The 18,374-nt window shown below is 31.2% G+C and overlaps 1 protein-coding gene across 1 annotated transcript in view; it reads right to left on the bottom strand.

Moving 5' to 3' along the window:
• Positions 1–273: 273 nt before the first annotated feature.
• LOC121120044 (C-signal-like) overlaps positions 274–18,374 on the bottom strand; it is a 38,855-nt gene continuing 20,754 nt past the window's right edge. Inside the window, exon 2 of the mRNA XM_040714893.1 lies at positions 274–954. Within this exon, the coding sequence (XP_040570827.1) occupies positions 452–954 (503 nt within the window). The 3' untranslated portion in view covers positions 274–451. The remainder of the gene's footprint in view (positions 955–18,374) is intronic.

Raw genomic sequence — 18,374 nt, 5'->3', positions numbered from 1 at the left:
TCAGCTCATTCATCACTTAGAAGTTATTTTTTAGTACGTGTACTATAAAACACATTTTATAATTATTAATCAAACTATATATTATTTTGAATATTTCCACGGTTAAAAAAGAACTTGGATTTGAATGATTTGATAGTCTAAAAATCTGAATAATTACTCGATTCTAATTTTTTATTTGTAATTTGAAAAAGATCTTATGTAAAGAATGAAATGCAAAATACGTATATAATCTGGAGATGATTACTTTGTCAAGAAATTATTCAAGAAGGAAAATTACTGAAGAGTTTCTTATGTATTTTATTTATATTTTCAAGGCGAAATATAATACTCTATGGTACCATGAATAAAAAAATGAGTATATATAAAATGATTCATAAATCACAACTAGACAATTAATTCAATAATCAGACACATATTTCTCATGGTTTTGGTTTCTAAGGATAGTGTTGAATTACCAAGCCACTGGAGTATTATTATATCGAATGAATGCTCCATGATCCTTGTCACTCAACTGACATAAGGTTCTGACCATTGCAGAAACACATTCATCAACAGTTATTTGAGCATTTGAACCTCCCATGTCTGTTTTAACCCAACCAGGACGCAATGAAAGAACAAGAATTCCATCTTTCTTTAGTTCCAAAGAGACATTCTTCATTGCCATATTCAATGCTGTTTTACTACAACGATATGGATACTTACCTCCGGATTCATTTTCAGCAATAGGTGCAACTGATGCACTCATTTGAATAATTGCAGCATTGTCACAACCAAAACCTGCATCAGGCTTCGTTACTTTTTTAAGAAGTGGGAGTAAGGCTCTGGTAAGAATAGTTGGAGCAATACAATGAACTTTATAAGTTTCTATCATGGCCTCTGACGTCAAATTACCGAGTGACTGTCTTCCTCCAATAATGCCGGCATTATTGATAAGTAAGTTAAGGCCATCTGAACCTAAGGTTATAAATAACTAATTTTATAAACATTAAAGGATCTTGTATCATACCTAACTCACCGACCTATTAGTTAATATATAGGTCGGTGCTCTGCACAAATATACCTCATATATTTTGTAGTAAGTTGTCGATGTCCTCTTCTCCCTCGTTACGTCATGGCTATTTCATAATTTATTCTTTTTCAAAAATCCACACAAAGTAATGACTAATGAGCTATTCCAACGACTTCTGTTACAGTAGTCCTTGGTTATTCTATCAAACTTGTAGGTCGGTGGTTATTCTATACATATGCTCCATTTCCAAAAGAACAGGAATACAATTTCTTGTTGATCCCTCGTAATTTATATACTATAAATATTGCTCATAAATAACAAATTAAGATCTAGTTGTAACTTTTTTTTTTCACAGGAGCGTTTCGTATTAAGAAAAAATAATATCCCCTTATTTTTAATATATAATTGATTTCTTTGATATAATGATTGTTTTATTATTATAAAACAATTCCTAATATTAAGATAGTGGTGTAAATCCCTATCTAAAGAAAATAGAAAAACATTCACCAATGATTAGATGAAGTTGTTCATTCAATCTTACGACTACAAGGCAACTAAAAGTAATAGTTGTATAACATATTATATTCATAAACGGGGGTAAATGTTCACCTATTTTTTATTTTTCATACCTATAAGGGTCAGGGAGTACTATAGAGATCGAGAACGTACTGTTTTTTTTTTGTATACTAGCTTAGTAGATCCACGTTGTTATTCTTTTTGTTTAGTCATTAAAGGTATCCTGAAGTTTTTTCTAGAGAGGATTAGTGTATAAATGAAGGAAATGGGTAAAATTTTGATTATTATGTCAAGCTCTTTATGTATCCGACAATAGGTGAACTCTAAGCTCCAGGGCCGTGGGACAGAAATATCTCTATATTATCATAGACAAGGTGTATTCTGCTCTAAGAGTTGAATTCTCCGGTGGAAAGCTCTACGTATATTAGGCTAATGGATTGACCAAATCAATCTTGTGTTTTATGTTTAAAAGTGTTCTAGACCGGTATAACGACGTAGCTGTAAGGGTTCCTCTATCGAAGATTGATTCAAAAATCATGAAAAAATGGTTCTTCAAAGTTCTTAAACTTGTTGCTGAGGTCGGCAACTTTTGAATGCCGGAATAATCATTTTCTGGCCCGGATATATCGGTTTTTTAACCTAAAGATTAACACCAAAATAAGGCTTTGTTATGTGTTCTGAGGTGGAAGAATTACAAACTGAAAGGCTTGCGTGTTTTATGTTTTGTTTACTTCAAAGAGGAAGATATTTTTTATTCAATAAATCAAAAACGGAGGCATTTAACACTTGATGCAATTTTCAGCCAATTTTCCTATTCTAAAGAAACAAAACAAAGAAGAACACTTAATTCCATAAAGTCATAAGATCAATCGCTGGTTAGCTCAGATAAAGCACTTACACCTACAATTTTTCTCAAATGGGAGAAGTTGGAGAATACTTCATCTGAAAATGACACAGAGCCGGGTTTTATATATACTCCTTGAACATTCCTATGCTATTTCAACAGGTACTGTATTGACATCATATGATATTGTAAAATGTATTAATTCTTTATATAAATTTAATTTCTATATATGTATTAATAACACTGAATTTTATTTTTAAAAGTTGAACCAGTTTCCAAAATGAGGGCTACTCAAACTATTGAATTCAAGCCCGATGTACGAGAGTGTTTCACACAAACTAACAAATTCCAGCCTAATTCCGGGAGTATGTTACATCAACGGTTCATTCTTTAGGTAAAGTTGACTCACATTGTGTTTTTGGTCATAGCTATACATACATACATATTATATTAGAGATATGAATTCATCGTATATTTAATAATAACCAGCTACGATATCTGTGCAATAATAGAAAAAACATCGTTACTTGGTCTCCTTGCACCATAAAATAAAGGCATTGAAGCTACGAATGGCTTGGTTACCAAAAGATACGGGATGCTACTTCGACAAAAATTTCCTCTACTAAGTCTAAGGACATTGAGAAGATGGTTGCAAGTTTTGGACTTCAATCCTGCTACTTTTAATGTATAATATATTTATTTTACTGTTTTTTTATCATACATGTACATCCGGTGTGTTTTTTTAGTTATCCGGTAAATTGGTAATTGGTAGTATAAATTAGAAATTTTATTTTTACTTAGCCGTTGTCATAATTATTAAATTTTGGAGTACTGAACATCCTTTCCTAAATAGATTCAATTATATTAAAACCTGTTTGAACGTTTTTGTGTGCTCATAAAATACCTGGAAGATTTATTGTGGAGTTTTAATTGTAAGTCCTTGTTGGACTCAGAGTAGAATTGGAGATCGGTATGAGATTAATTCTAGCAAATATTCGTTTTTATATCTTTTACTCCTTCCTCTCTTGTCACAGCGGATCGTAGCTGATCTAATGAAACGTATTGAGCATTATTCTTTCTCTCCTAGAAAACATTCTTCAAATTTTCAGGATAACCATGTTGATTTTTTGGTTTTTTAACATGCCCATTCTACACTGGATTTTTATCATTGCTTTTTATGTTTTCAGGTGAAGCTATTCCTATCTGCTCCGTGTGTACCGGCCTAATCCATTCTCACTTCATTCCCTTCCTCCTAACATCCTTGCCCACATAAGCAATGAAATCTTGAATTCAAAAAGTAACAGAAAAGAAGGTCAACAATCATCTGGTAGCTACTTAAATAAGTCAATCATACCAACCACTACAGACTATCACTGTCATATTATTGTTTCACAATTTTGAAAATGAATTACAAACATACATTTTTTAATATTAAAATCCTGCAATATATTTTATTCGATCCTGTATAACAATATTGCTTAGTATATTCTATTAAAACTGTAGATATATTTTATTATTTGCTTATAATAGCCAAAATTTCTTAATAGAAATAATAAAATGGCAAATATCTATATATTTAATGCGAATTATTCTCTGTGAATACCCTATGTTTTGGTTGTCAGCTCGTCTCACTTTATACGTCATGGCTATTTCCTAATGTATTCTTCTTGATAAATATATGAGTTATTCTATACTTATGCTCCGTTTCCAAAAGAACAATAATTCAATTTCTTGTTGATCTCTCGTTGTTAATATAATATATTATTAAGGTAAGTAGTCAATATATATATATATATATTGCCCATTTTATTATTTCTATGAATAAATTTTGCCTATGATACACAAATACAAATGTCGAAATACTCTTTTATTAAAATATTACTAAACAATATTATATAGGTATGTTACAAAAAATTTGAAATTCTATTTTTTTTCCTTTTAAACCTGTTTAATCTATTAGATAATTGTAAAAAATAAATTTTGATACCAAAATCATGTCTCCAACTTCAATATTAAGGAAGCTATGATCATTTTATTATCAAAATTTTACCCCTTTTTTTCTGTAATGGTTATGTTATACCTACACCAAAATCTGTGGTCTAATAAAATATGTCATTTCAATAAAACAACATAACTTTCTTAAACATCAAGAAAATTGAATGAATTTTCATGAATTCCATAATATAGTATTGTGCAAAAGATGATTTTTTTAAATACCTGCAAAGGAATTTTATCATATGAAATTCTTTTATATGAATATCTTCTCACGCTCTTCAGACAATTAATGATAGTTAGTGAAAAAAAAAGGAGAGGTTAAAATTTAAGAACTGTACTTTCAGATTGCGCAATAATAAAGATTGAAGGTGCTAATGTCAGTTTTAAATTGATGTTTTTACTAAATAATAAAAATACTAAATAAAAAAATGCTTTAAAGTCCATTATAATTTTTCTTGTATTAATTATACCTTACTTGTGATTTTGAAAGCTATCTTGAGATGACTTATTCTCCAGCAAAGTAATGGAGATTAATGTTGTCGAAAAAATAACCCTCGTTAACTAATTTAATAATTATTTTATAAAATGTTTCGGAAATTGAAAATACTACAGTACTATTATAGAGCTTACAATTTTTATGTACAAAATTTATCATTTTAAAAATTTCTTCTAAAAAAAAAATTACAAATTGACGTTTGATGAAAAAATGAAAAAAGTTTAAAAAATACTCAAAAATGAGAGATATTTTAGTTAAATATCAATTTTTAAATGTAAAATTTATATGCAAACGAATTTCCAGGCAAATTTTTACAATCTTTATTTTAAGTCATTATCTCCTTAAGTCACCTCTCTGCTTCGTCTCCTACTATAAGAAAACTATTGCATTGATAAAAGTCCTTTAATCTCATTATGTATATAACTACAGAAAGGACAGGTCTTGAACCAGGATGAGAGAGTACCCGAGTACGGTATAAGTAAACTTGAAGTGTTACAATCATCCAATTTAAGCCAAGTATGTCCCGTTCTGTTGGAAAACTTTTTTCCAAAGAGAATCCAACTTCATAATGCCCTTCTAGTAGAAGCCCTTATTCCTATTAGCAAAAAAGACGGACTACCAATTTTCATTAGCCTCTATAGTGCTCAAATTTGTACCACCAAGTGTGTTGACTATAGACAGGAACTTGGTAGTGACTTGGTGCTAGGTCCGAACTGTAGTGTGGACGCATAATAGCTTCCCATCCGAGCTCCCAGAGTTTCTGGGGCTTCATCAAAGATATATGTGGCTTGTCGCTATTATTTATGATGTATTGGTATCTCATATTCACCAATGTTGACCTCTTTTGTTCCATCACCAGCTTTAAACATTCGAGTTGTTCACAGTTGAGGTGAAAATGGAGGGATTTTTTTTGCTCGTACTACTGTTGTGCATTACAAACCGAAAGACTAAAGAATTCACAACTGAACCGGCGAAGTGCAATAATGCCAAAGAACAGTTTGTAGTATATACTCACACCTTTACATCACCTTATCGTATGATCCAATATGACCAATAATGAACGAGATATACATACCTAGTTTTAAAAAAAGGGTTGGAAATACGACAATTATTTTCCCCAATCTAATATATAATTGAAAGAATGTTTTACTAACAAATTAGCAAAATTGTATGCCAATGATTTTAATTTAGTACATAATATTGGTATTATTAGCTATTCAATTCCATCAATTATAAGTTTGTATGTATATATTACATCATATTTACGTAAATATTTGAAGTTACCTTTTTACCCTTCCTTCCTTATATAGTTGTACATATACAGTCCTAGAGCTTTGTCTCTTTATATTACATGAACATGTCATGATGATATTAAATTACAAAGCAAATAAGATCCTGCAATTTTCTTTCAAAAAGACAAATATTTGACTTAGGAACAAAAGGAAACTTCCTTTCCCCCATGTGACTTATTTTCTTTCTTTTTTGACATTGTGTCAAAACAATTTGCTTGAATGTCAACCCATTCGTTGATTCATACATAAGCCTGTTTATATACAGAGTAATATACGGTACGGTAATACGGTAAAATGACTAATTGGCTATTGTTTATATAATTGTATACTTAAAACTTAATATAAATATTACAGGATATCAGTTCCTTAAGTGACAAAAATTTATTCAAAATGGTCTCCTTTTTCATAAAGGAAGACTTATTTTCTGTATGGGAAGGCTTAGAGTTTTAGAGCATATTACCAAAGACGAGTACCAACCTGGACAGTGTTTTATTTTTATTTTCCAGAAATGCTGTCGTTATGCTTTTATTCTTGAAAAGAAAACCTCAAAGTATTAAGTAATCACAAGTGTGTGAAAGTTGGATAGTAACAATTAGGATTTGTTGGGGAATTATAAGTAGTGATGGGACGGTTCAAAAAAAAAAAAAAAAAAAAAAAATCACAATGCCAATGCGATTCTAGTAAAAATTCCTGTTGTCGATTCCGATTCTTTAGTATGCTATCAGGGGCGTCCACGGGATTATATTGGGGAGGGGGGGTTGATTGTTATTTAATTTTGTGTGAAACATAAAAATTTGAATTTTTTTTTTTTTTGAAAAAACAAATTCAAATTGTATAATTTTTGAAAAATCCACAACTATTCATATAAAACTAAATTTATTGGAAAAAAATTAAGAAACCCTTGGTTATTTAAAAAAAAAAAAACTTTTTTAGATTTTTTTTTAAATGGAATGGAATTTAAAAAATTAAATTTTTCGGGTAAAAAAATCAAATATTAAACCATTATTGAATATTTTTATCAAGCACTTCCATGAATGGCCAAAGCATCCCCATAAAAAACATATCTTAACACGTTCGCAAAAAAGTCAATAAATTATAATTATAAAACGACAGTTTAAGGTTTTGATTATAAAATTTTCTAGAGGAGCAAATTTGGATGACAATTCATTTAACTAATAAAAAATCAGAATTTTTCTGACTCTTCCTATAAGTTTGATTTGAAAGAAGCTTTTCATACCTTAAGAGACTAAAAATCGATTTGAGAAATAACACTGGGGATAATCGTAAAAGTAATTTATCTATGATATCAGTATATGTATTTAGAATAAGGAAGTATGGAGAATAACGAAATTATTGGCGTCTTTGCTCTAAATCGCAATAATAAACTTTTTGTAATTATGTAAATAAATATTTACTTAGAAAAAAAAAAGTAAATCATTTTTTTGGATGTTGTCGTATACTTATTAAAGCAATATAATATTGAAATAAAAACTTTACACATTTAAATATTTTCTTACTGTTGCTTTACTTGACAGATATAAAATGTTTATTAGCAAGTAATCTCACTTATAGTAAGCATCCCCGTAGTATTCACCGCCACTGGTATTTAGTAATCACTAGTGTGTGAAAGACAGAGAATTAGAATAAGGTTTTGGAGGGAAGTTATTAAAGTGTAAGTCTTTGTTAGACTCAGAGGATAATTCAAGATCGACATCGAGGTAATCCTTGCAAGGTAAGGAGTGGGATTAGTTTTTATTTTCTTCCCTCATAGCTGCTCTTATCTAATCCAATGAAAAATCATGACAGCTAAGCTGATCTCGGGCAAAAAATATTCATATTGTAAGGATTAGCAGCTTGATTTTTTGTTTATTTTTAGCTTACTGAATTTTATATAGCACTGGGAATACTCTCAAATTCTATAATAAGGGAAGCTTTCAGTGCATCAAAATTCCGATAATTGTTCGTGCAGTCTCTGTCTTCCAAAATGGAGGAGACTCCAAAATCCATTAGATTCAAATCGGAACAGGAGGGAGTTTTAATGTGGTGGTATCTTGTTGGAACATAAGTTTTTGATTTGTAACTTTGTTTGTCTAGTATCTAGAGAGGACTACGGGTTATAAAACATTCGGATATAAAGCGATCCTAGTTCAGGTTGAGACACTTTTTGAGGATTATTCTGGGAAGTTTTCGTTCGGAGCTTGATATTCCTCCCTCAACCATTATTGATACAACCAATTTCGATTTCATAACTGCTTTATCTTCAAATGGGACATCCTTATCAAATATTTGTCATTTTTTTTGCAGTTAAATTTAGCGTGTCATGAACGAACTTTTTCTCTTTTGTGAGGATAATATCTGTGCCTTAGGTTAAAAAAACAAAAAAACTTTACATCGTTCCAGGTGGAAGGCTTCTATTCCCTTATTAGTAAATGAACAAGATTGAAATGTATAAAACTTCATTTTGAGGTCTACCTGGATTATTTGACGCACTGTTCTATCAGATATTTCTATGTTAGACATTAGAAACGGATTGTTTTGGGATCCTAGCAATTCGAGCACGGATTGTTTGAACATTTCCAGGAGTTCTAGCATGCCAAAATTTCATTTTTTTAGTCGATCAACATTAAACTCAGTATCCTTGAACCTCAGAATGGCTTTATAGATTAATCCTAAGGAAACAGCTACTCCAAAAGTCTTTTCAATAATGTTTGGCTTAATATTAGTCTTTATTATGAAGTCTCGCATAATCTTCTTTCTTAGTTCCTTCAGTTTTTCAAATGTAAGCATTTCAATTTTAAATGAAATGAATTCATTCTCATTTAATCAAACAAAATTTTCCCGGGATTTTCCGTGCAGTATAGTAATTTTGAAGACAAAAAAAAAAATTATTTTACTGATAAGTGCCAGACCGTGCATAAGGAAGAGTGGGGTTTGTGTATATTTCATTCATTTGATAGCTTCTTGCAGCTGTTTTAATGAAACTTCATAATAGCTTATGTTCACCCAAAAATTGTTGGGGTAACCACGGTTATTTTCAGTTACTTTTATTTAGTAGACTAGTAGATCATATTATTTTCAACCATGATCATTGGCATGAAGTACCTAGTATTCAATAGTAATATAATAATTTAAATAGTTAAAGCCATTGGATGAAGTTTCATCAAGATTTATCTATTGGAAAAGGGAAATAAACAAACTAAAAATATATTAATGTCCGCAAAACTGTGCAGATGTACTAAGTTGTTGTAATAAACTACTAATAAACAATAATAAACGCGAGATGTTGCCACTATAAATGGGTATAAAAACAAAATACTAAGAAGTAAACAAGGCTCCTACTCCATTTTTCCGTCGTACGTAGTAAAAATATCAACTATGAACAACTAAGATGAAGTCATCTTCAATGGTAAAACAATTTTGACATTACTCAAAACGCTCTACCGGGTGCGTAATTGAAGATGTTACATTTTGAATCTGGAATTTTAACAAGTGAAAGAAACTAGGAGAGCTACATTAACTTAACTGTGTACATATGTTGGCACATGTGTTGCCATTTCTATTCTTCAATGTAGCCTCCATAGACTTTGATGCTCTGTTGGAAGCATCAGGTGATAATAATGTAATTGGGGTCCATGGAGTTCCACTGCTAATCAGCTAAAGCTTTGAGAGCTTCGATAATCGGAAAGGAAAAGTCGAGCGGGTCGGGTATGATTGCCACATTGTTTTCGGCCAGATTAGAATTTGATCCCGTAAAAGGACTGTGTAGCCTTTGTTGTGTGTGTCTTATTGATGATCGTCTCGATCCCAATACCCTCATTAATTCCCTTTTTGATGTTATAAATAGTCTGCTTGCTTGCCTTAGCCTAGTTTCGGATCTCTGTTGGTGTGTGTTCTGTGCAACCTCGAGGCCATCTATCGATTGATTTTTTCAAAAGACATAGTTTATCAACTGATTGGAGGAATGTCCAATTTCTCTCATTTGTTCTTCTTATTCCTTTCTTTTATAAGTATACATAATTTTCTGTGATTAATATATGTATAAAATTTATGAGTGTATTAAGAGTCCACCCTGTACATAGATCCTATAGTATGTATGGTTGTTTAAGAGCAACCCATCAGATAACCTGGCTTTCACTTAATTCATTCATTCATTCTCTCTCTCCTTCTTTTGTTCACTTCTCGTCCCCACTTAAATAATTGAAATGAAGAGTAATTCAGTTCATTATTCTTATATATTATCGTATTTTATTCCATTTTATAGTATAATATGTGCTACATAATAATATATTCATTTCAATTATAAAAATCCCTTGCAATGAAAATAAATCTTCTCCTTTGCCTTATAAGTATGTAGTGCTTACTTTTATGCCTTATATTATAGTATATACATTGTAACATATGAACTTTGAAGATGAAGTCTTAAACTTTCGTTCCTTCTACAGTTTTGGTAGACGTCCCTCTCTTGAAATTTAATTATTTTGGCTTTTAATGTACTATGTATTTTTTATTTACTGGGTGAGTATTCAAAAATGTCCAGTTTGAGTAACATAACTTTTTATTTAATTGGCGTATCACAATGAAACTTGAAAAAACATATTGAATTGGTTATGCGTGGACACCTTGGTAAACAACAAACAAATAAAGATATTGGATGAGGGTTATAGCTCCAATGAAATCCCAATACACGTGCACATAACAGTATTGACTCCTTGCAGGCTTCCATTCTCGAGGCAGTGGTCAACACGGAAAAGGAGACCATCATCAAGGCTTGTGCCTGGTTCAAAACCAGGTTGGATGCTGTGGTTGAAGCTGGAGGCAGTTGGTTTGAATGATTTACTTCACTGGGCGGTCCATTGAAATCTCAACAATTACTAATTCAAGTGCTTGAGTTCATTTTGGGAAATTATTTCTAATTTATTTTCGTTCAATTTACCTTATCTTTAATCTTTCCTAATTTAAAATCTTCTCCTTTTAAATGAAAGACACCACTTATTTTTTTAATATTATTTCCAAATAATTGTTAACTGTCGATTTTTCAACTTATCTCTTATTATTGTTCACGATGTCTGCTGATGAAACTCCAATTAATTAATATTCAACGTTGGTGTACATAGATAAATAATAAGAACGCATAAAGAACATTCTTTAAACATAATTAATTATTAGACGTGCGCAGATACTTTGCCTAAACGTTTATTACCGAAAGGCAATAATAACAATATAGAAAAAAATATATATTTGATGATGAATTTTAGGATTCCCATTCATGTTACTCCAATTTCTTAAAAATTATTTGCCACGAATGGAATTATCAAGTGTTTGTTAATTAATAGTACAGGCAAACACCCATTTTATAAAAATATGTGTTTGCCAAAAATCACTTAAAAATTACAAAATGGAAGAAAAATCCTTGTAGATGCAAGTTTTTTAAATATATATATTTTTTTAAATTATATATTGAATATTTTTCTAAAAATGTAAGCTATGATATTCCATATCACTTTGCATTATGAATAAATTATAAGGGTCTAAAGAAGACTGTAGTTTTTCATCATTTTTTAGCCCAAAATGGAAGTATATGGAGTTCATAACAAGATACATAATCAATAAAATCCTTTTACCTAAGTTTTATTAATCTTACTTTTAATTGGCTGATTACTTTAAAGGTTAAGAAATAACTCTCAACGGTAATAGTACCAGATATTTTAGAATTCAGATGACTTAGAAAAAAACTTAGATCCGTTTTGGATTCAACGCTCAAAAGTAAATTCCTTTTTTGTTTTGAATTGATTTGTACAAAATGAGTGTTCCCCTGTGTTATTAGACGTGCGCAGATACTTTGCCTAAAACCTTATTCCCAAAAAGCTTAATCTAGCTGTCGATGTTTTGAATTTATTGGTTGAATATTTTTCGTATAGCTTTCAACAAGACAGGTGCTTCTTGTATATTGTAATTTTCTCATCCAATACCAAACACATATTGGTAACTATAATGGGTACTCGGTGAATGCCAAAACCTCCACCTCAGATGAAATTTATTAATATATCTCTTTGTCCTAAAGTTATGGTCGATTCTGCATGATTTACGTTTTGTGTTTCTTTAACCTCTCAAAATATAATGTACCCTTACTGCAACCACATATAATCTTCGTACCTAGTTTGACCAAAATCGATTTGAAACTTCTGCCATAATCCTGGTGACTAACAAACAGAGCCAAAAACATAATCTCCGTTCAACTTCATTGGCCGGGGTAGTGTTAGAGTCAGAGACGATAACTAACTAAGGAAAATTTAATATGATATTTAATTAATACTGTATCCTTCAAATTTGTCCTTTCACAAAAAAGTGTTTAATTATTTGATACAAACTAAAAAATATTTTTTTATTGATTTGATCAAACTTCCGATAACAAAGCTTTAAATGTTTTTAAATTAAAAATTCTATTCAGATTACCCAGATGGTATACTGTTTTTGTTGCCAAATATAAAATAGCATAATCGGATATTAAGTTATCGCACTTTAATTATAAAATGGCTTCAAGATACAGGAGGGTTATAACATCTATCCTGGGTGTTCACGTCTAAGTGTAACGATGCATTGAATCGGCAAGAATTGGCATTTTTGAAGCATCAGTTATCAGACTCGGCTCAGTAATACTGATTAAAGCGATACCTGAGCTTACTTAATTATATATATTATAAAGCAATTTCATTATTATTGCAAATAGTCAACTGATAAAAAGGAAGTGAAGCCAAAGTCGAGAATACTTATGCTTAAGACTAGAAGCTCCTACCTGTAGGGGCCCGGATATTTTTTTCTTCTTTAATTTTAACATATAATAAGTGCAATAGTCAAAACCCTGCATAATAAAATTCAGGTCCATCCATTGAAAAGGAAAGTCAATTCTCTAGTGCGGACCAAGGTTAATAGGAATACAAGGCTAGACCATGATGTAATCGGGCTTGCTAGAATTTTCAATCTGAAGTATTGTACCAACTGTTGGGCAAGATAAGCAAATTTTGACAAAACATGCTACCGCTCATAGTGTATAATGTGACTATTGCTAGAATTGTCAATTTAATGTATTGTACCGCCTGCTGGCCAAGAAAAACAGGTTTTGACAAAACACGCAACCACTCCTCTACTTTGGCGTCAATATTAAAAGCGTGGTGGAAGTAAATCATTAGTCGTATACGCTTTATGGTATAACCTTGTATTTCTATTAACCTTGATGCGGACTATATATATGAGCCAACTAGGAATAAATTGACTCCGGTAACAAGGAGGAACTAACTTTTTAAATTATTTTACTTTCAAATTATTTGCAACTAATTATAATCATAATCATGATTGATATATTTTTGTCTTTTCTCGTCAAGCCCTAATTAATAAATAGTTAAACACCCATTAGTGCCCAACCCTCCTGAAAATTATTTTAAATTATAAATATTTTAATATGACATTCTTTTGAAGTCAAATAAGATTTATACAATTAGACGTCTACACGCACAAAGATGTGGTAACCCTCATTAAGACACAAACTAAATAACTGTAAGAACTGTGCGTTCACGTGGATTTTGAATTCTTATGGGATTTCTTGCTTGGAGTAAGGAATATAAAAAAGAGTCTTTAAAAAAGTTGTGTGACTAACTTTTTAGGTAAAATAGAGACTTCTTTTTAAATACATGTAACATGTACATATAGTTAAAAGTTTACATTAAAAGAACTTTTACTCAAAGTATTGTACATAAATATAATATAATTTTTCATTTCAAAAGTTATTTCTAATTTATTCCACACTAAAAATTTTCATTATATCTCTCAACCTTTCCGCCAAAAAGTGACTGAAAAACCTTGAATTAAATTTGAAGTTCCGCATCTCTTTTCTATTATTTCATTCTGAATCATTTTTGAACTATTCCTTATTGACTAGTAGAGATATTCACTGATTAGTTAAATTTACTTCTATAGAGCGTTTAAACTCACATCACAAATAGCCTCGTGAAGTGAAGCAACACAATGATGGAATTTATTAACTTAAATTAAAAGAAAAAAAAAACAACTTACGAAGGTCATTTGAAAAGTCCCTGCAAAGTCCTAGAGATAGCAATACTGGCACGTATTGAGGTTATGTAGCGGTTCTTGGAAGAACACACACCAAATTTCAGCCAGATCGGTCGACGTGTTTCTTTCTGTTTTACATTGGTTTGATCAAGGAACTGTCTTCGCTTTTTGGGGCAGAATCCACCTTGATAACCCATTGTTTTGATTGTTGCTTGGTTCCAGGAGTGTAGTGATGTATCCTTGTTTCATCCAAAGTGACAAAATGACGTTTAAAGTCCTGGGGATTCTTCTTGAATAGCGGCAAACCTTCCTCGCAACACTTCACAAGATTTCGTTTTTGGTCAAGTGTGAGCACTCATCTTGCAGATAGTTTTGTCATGTCCTAATGTTGATGCAAAATATTATGTAACCGTTAATTCAAGATTCTCACAGGACTAACAATTCCACACACCTTCACTTTTTTGTCATCCATCATAATATCATGGATTTTATGAATGTTGTCTAGAGTAATAATCTCACAGGGCGTCCAGGACGTTCAGTGTCACTTTTGCCCATATGGTTCGTCTGAAAGTTTTGAACCCACAAATAAACAGTTTTATTTGAAAGTGCAGAGTGCCCATAATGATTATCAAGCTTTTTTAGTCTCCTGAGGCGTTTTGCCTTCCATAAAGTAATGTTTAATTTGAACACAAATTTCTTTTTCGTCCATTTTTAGAAAATCACTCCACTTCCTCCAGTGCCATCTCTCGGAGTTTTACGAACTTTACAAACGACATTAGTAATAAGAAAAATATTCTCAGCAGACGGCCCGCAGGCCAAGGCTGCCCTGCAAGTGCATCTTATACATCCTGAAATAATTATTTAATAACGATAATAAAATAAAGTAAAAAAGTTACAATAATTACAAAAACATGTTTTAATTGCTTGAAGTTATGCATTTGAAGTAGGCACAATTAGCCTAAACTGTCTTTTTATGGCAAGACAGTCAGGAACTCGGAAGAATTTAATTGTTGTGACTCTACAAGTCCTAACAGATACACGAATGCCCGTGCAAAGAAAATACTTTTCTCCAACATAAAATCATTTAATCTTCTGACGCAGCAGAAACCGTAAAATATTGTAACCATACTTTCTTTACTTCTGAAGAATCTTCCAAACCCGCGTCCCCAAGAATTCACCTCTTTCTATTCAGTGGTATTCAAAAGCAATCATTTAATTCTTATAAAGTAATCGATATCAAAATATCAGAGCACAAGGTATATAAAAATCAATTTGATAATTTCTCAAATCATAGAGATAATAAAGTTGGAAACTCAATGCATCGCTATTTGATCTTCCGAAAGTAAATGATGATATCAGGGAAATAATTGAGACCACGTAATCCAAAAGTCGAAAGGGATACAAAGTACTCTTTGAAGTACAAAAGATGCTATCAAAGATAAAAGCTATATGCAGACAAGCTGGAGCCCAAGAAACCTCCAAAAGGAATAGGAAAATTGATATCATTGAAAATATAAATAAAGAGGGCATTTAGGATCGTGAAAAGAACTTCACACTGTATTAAATATTTGATATTCTAACCTAGCATTTATAACTAAATTAAAAATGAACAACGTCGAAGGCTTATCTAAATCAAGCATACAATGTGGTATGATGAGTGGGGGAAAAAAGAAAAAAAAAGCAAGAATTTGTCAATCATGTTAGGAAGTGGAGAAATATCTGAAGATCCTACAGAAATTTAAAAAAAAATAAAAACCTTTGTCTCCGAGCTGTATAAATGCTTCTATTGTACAGCAATTAAGAAATGTTCTAGATGTACCACCCATCGATCTGCATACTTCTACGAAGAACTCAGATGTAATGGAGCCTGTAGATTAACAATTCCTCCAGATGATAATAATTTCATTGAGAAACATTTAACGAACATGAAATTATAAATGCCGTGAGAGAAAAGATAAATCTAATAAAAGTCCTGGACTATCTGGTTTTGGGTTTGAATTTTAAGAAAAATAGATACTTTATATTGCGCCTATTTTATTACAATTTTATGAAAAGATTTATTTCGTCGATCGTCGGATATTTTCCTGAACATGCGTCTGATGGAAATATTAAAATGATTCCTAAAAAAACAAAAAAAATATAGATGCAAAATTTATAAAAAATTGCGACCTCTTACATACATTCTTTTAAATTGCATAAACAACGTCTTAAATAAAATTTTACATGAATCTCAGTATGGTTTCTTAAAACATAAACTGTTTGTTTACAAAGTAATAAAGGATTTTGCCCCGGCCTATGTACTTTATCACATGAATAGATTATCAAAACGCTGTACAGAAAGGGTATTGGAGATTATATCATTCGAATGGTCGGCGTAACCTTAGCAAGAAATATAACAGTCTTAAGGTATGAAAAAAAGTGCAGTTATTTTGAAAATAAAAGGGGCGTCCACTAGGGAACCCTCTGTCTGCAACAATTTTCATCCTATTCTTAAACAAACTTATTCCCGATGTTCACTTAAAAGTTACAATAAAAGATTTCAACTACCTGACAGAACATTAAAATGTATTTGTTATCCAGACGACCTAACTATGGTGTTTTCAGGAAGTCCTATCAAAACAATTAATCAATTGAAACATTAATACGCGTCCTCAAAAGCTTTTCCGACAAATCTGGTCTTTTTGTCAATGAAGAGAAAACTGAACTTTTATGTCCTAATATCTTAAGAATAGCCACAATTTAGTTTTGAAAAAAAAAAACAACAACATTCAGTAATTAGGATCATGGTTTAGCCCCGATAGCATGTTGCTGTATTACAAAAAAATCCTATCAAGGATAAAAATATCTTTAAGCCATTACTCTTACCTAAATTTATGCACATGTTGTGAAATAAGCGCATGGAACACGTACATTGTACCCAAAATCACCCACTTGTTGTGAATATATCCTTTCTGTGGAAATGTAGCTTCTGAGATTAATGTAACTGAAGATTTTTTCCTTAAAATCTTAAAGAAGAAAAATATATCAACTCAAAGAATTCATAATCCAATAAAATATGGTGGCCTAAACGTGATATCATTTGCTAATATTTGGAAATGTCTTAACTCCTATTGCATCAGGAAATTGTGGGATACAAAAATCTTTTTGAGCGTGTAAATGAACCACTTTCTTGCAAAAAATGATTAAAATACACTAACCGTCCATATTCGGACCTATCCAAAGTCTTCGAAAAAGTGGGTGGATTTTCGGCTAGACTCAAAGGATGTTGTGATGTGTCTTGAGAAGTAATAAAAGAACTTGGAGTACCCTCGGGATGGTAAATGCCTCTGAAAAATTGTATTAGCTACAATTTTACATTGGAAGCAGCCGCAGATTTAAAATAGTCATACTCTCTTGTAAATCAGATGACTCTTTCCTTCAATACCAGTACAGTGACCAATATATCCTTTTAAAATCAAGATCAGTACTTTCTCCACTCTAAATAAAGTATTCTGTACATGCTGAAGGTATTAAGGAAAATTGATTTTTTCTTGGTTCACAGTACAAGATATATTATACATTCTAGAGGAAGGAACAGAAGAACAAAAGAAGGAGATTGAATTTTAATAACTCCTCCTGATGATAATTCTGAATCCGATTGCAATCCAGTGGATGAAGATAGTGGGGATCTAACTGATAATTTAAGTGAACGTCAGCTTCAAAGTGAAGCAGCTGAATATATATTGAAAAATGATAAACATAGAGATGAATAAAATCCAAAGGGCACTGAAACATCCAAACTTATTACAAAAAAGGTTAAATTCCTAAATCTCTTAAGTATTATCAAGAAAATCATGCCAATTTCAATCAGCCATTAAACACTGAACATGTTGAAATCAATGTATCAGAATTAAATCCTTATGAAAAAATAATTTTTTCATGGGTGACACTATTATTAACTCAATAGTCTCAGAATCTCTGAGATTTGCAAATCATAGATATAATTGACTAAAGTAGCAAGAATTATAGAGTTCACATTCAATCAAAGAAGTGGTGGTGGTCAATTTTTACATGGATGGTGGATGCAAGCATTCAAAATTTCCAGGCTTTGTCATCGAAAAAAGAAAACATTTCTTTACTTGAGTTTAGAAGGAGTATTTCCTGAACAATGATCATGTA

Source organism: Lepeophtheirus salmonis, chromosome 6 (assembly GCF_016086655.4).
Source record: "Lepeophtheirus salmonis chromosome 6, UVic_Lsal_1.4, whole genome shotgun sequence".
NCBI lineage: Eukaryota > Metazoa > Arthropoda > Copepoda > Siphonostomatoida > Caligidae > Lepeophtheirus > Lepeophtheirus salmonis.
Note: the sequence above shows the minus strand (reverse complement) of the source record. Positions and strands in the feature narration are given on the sequence as shown.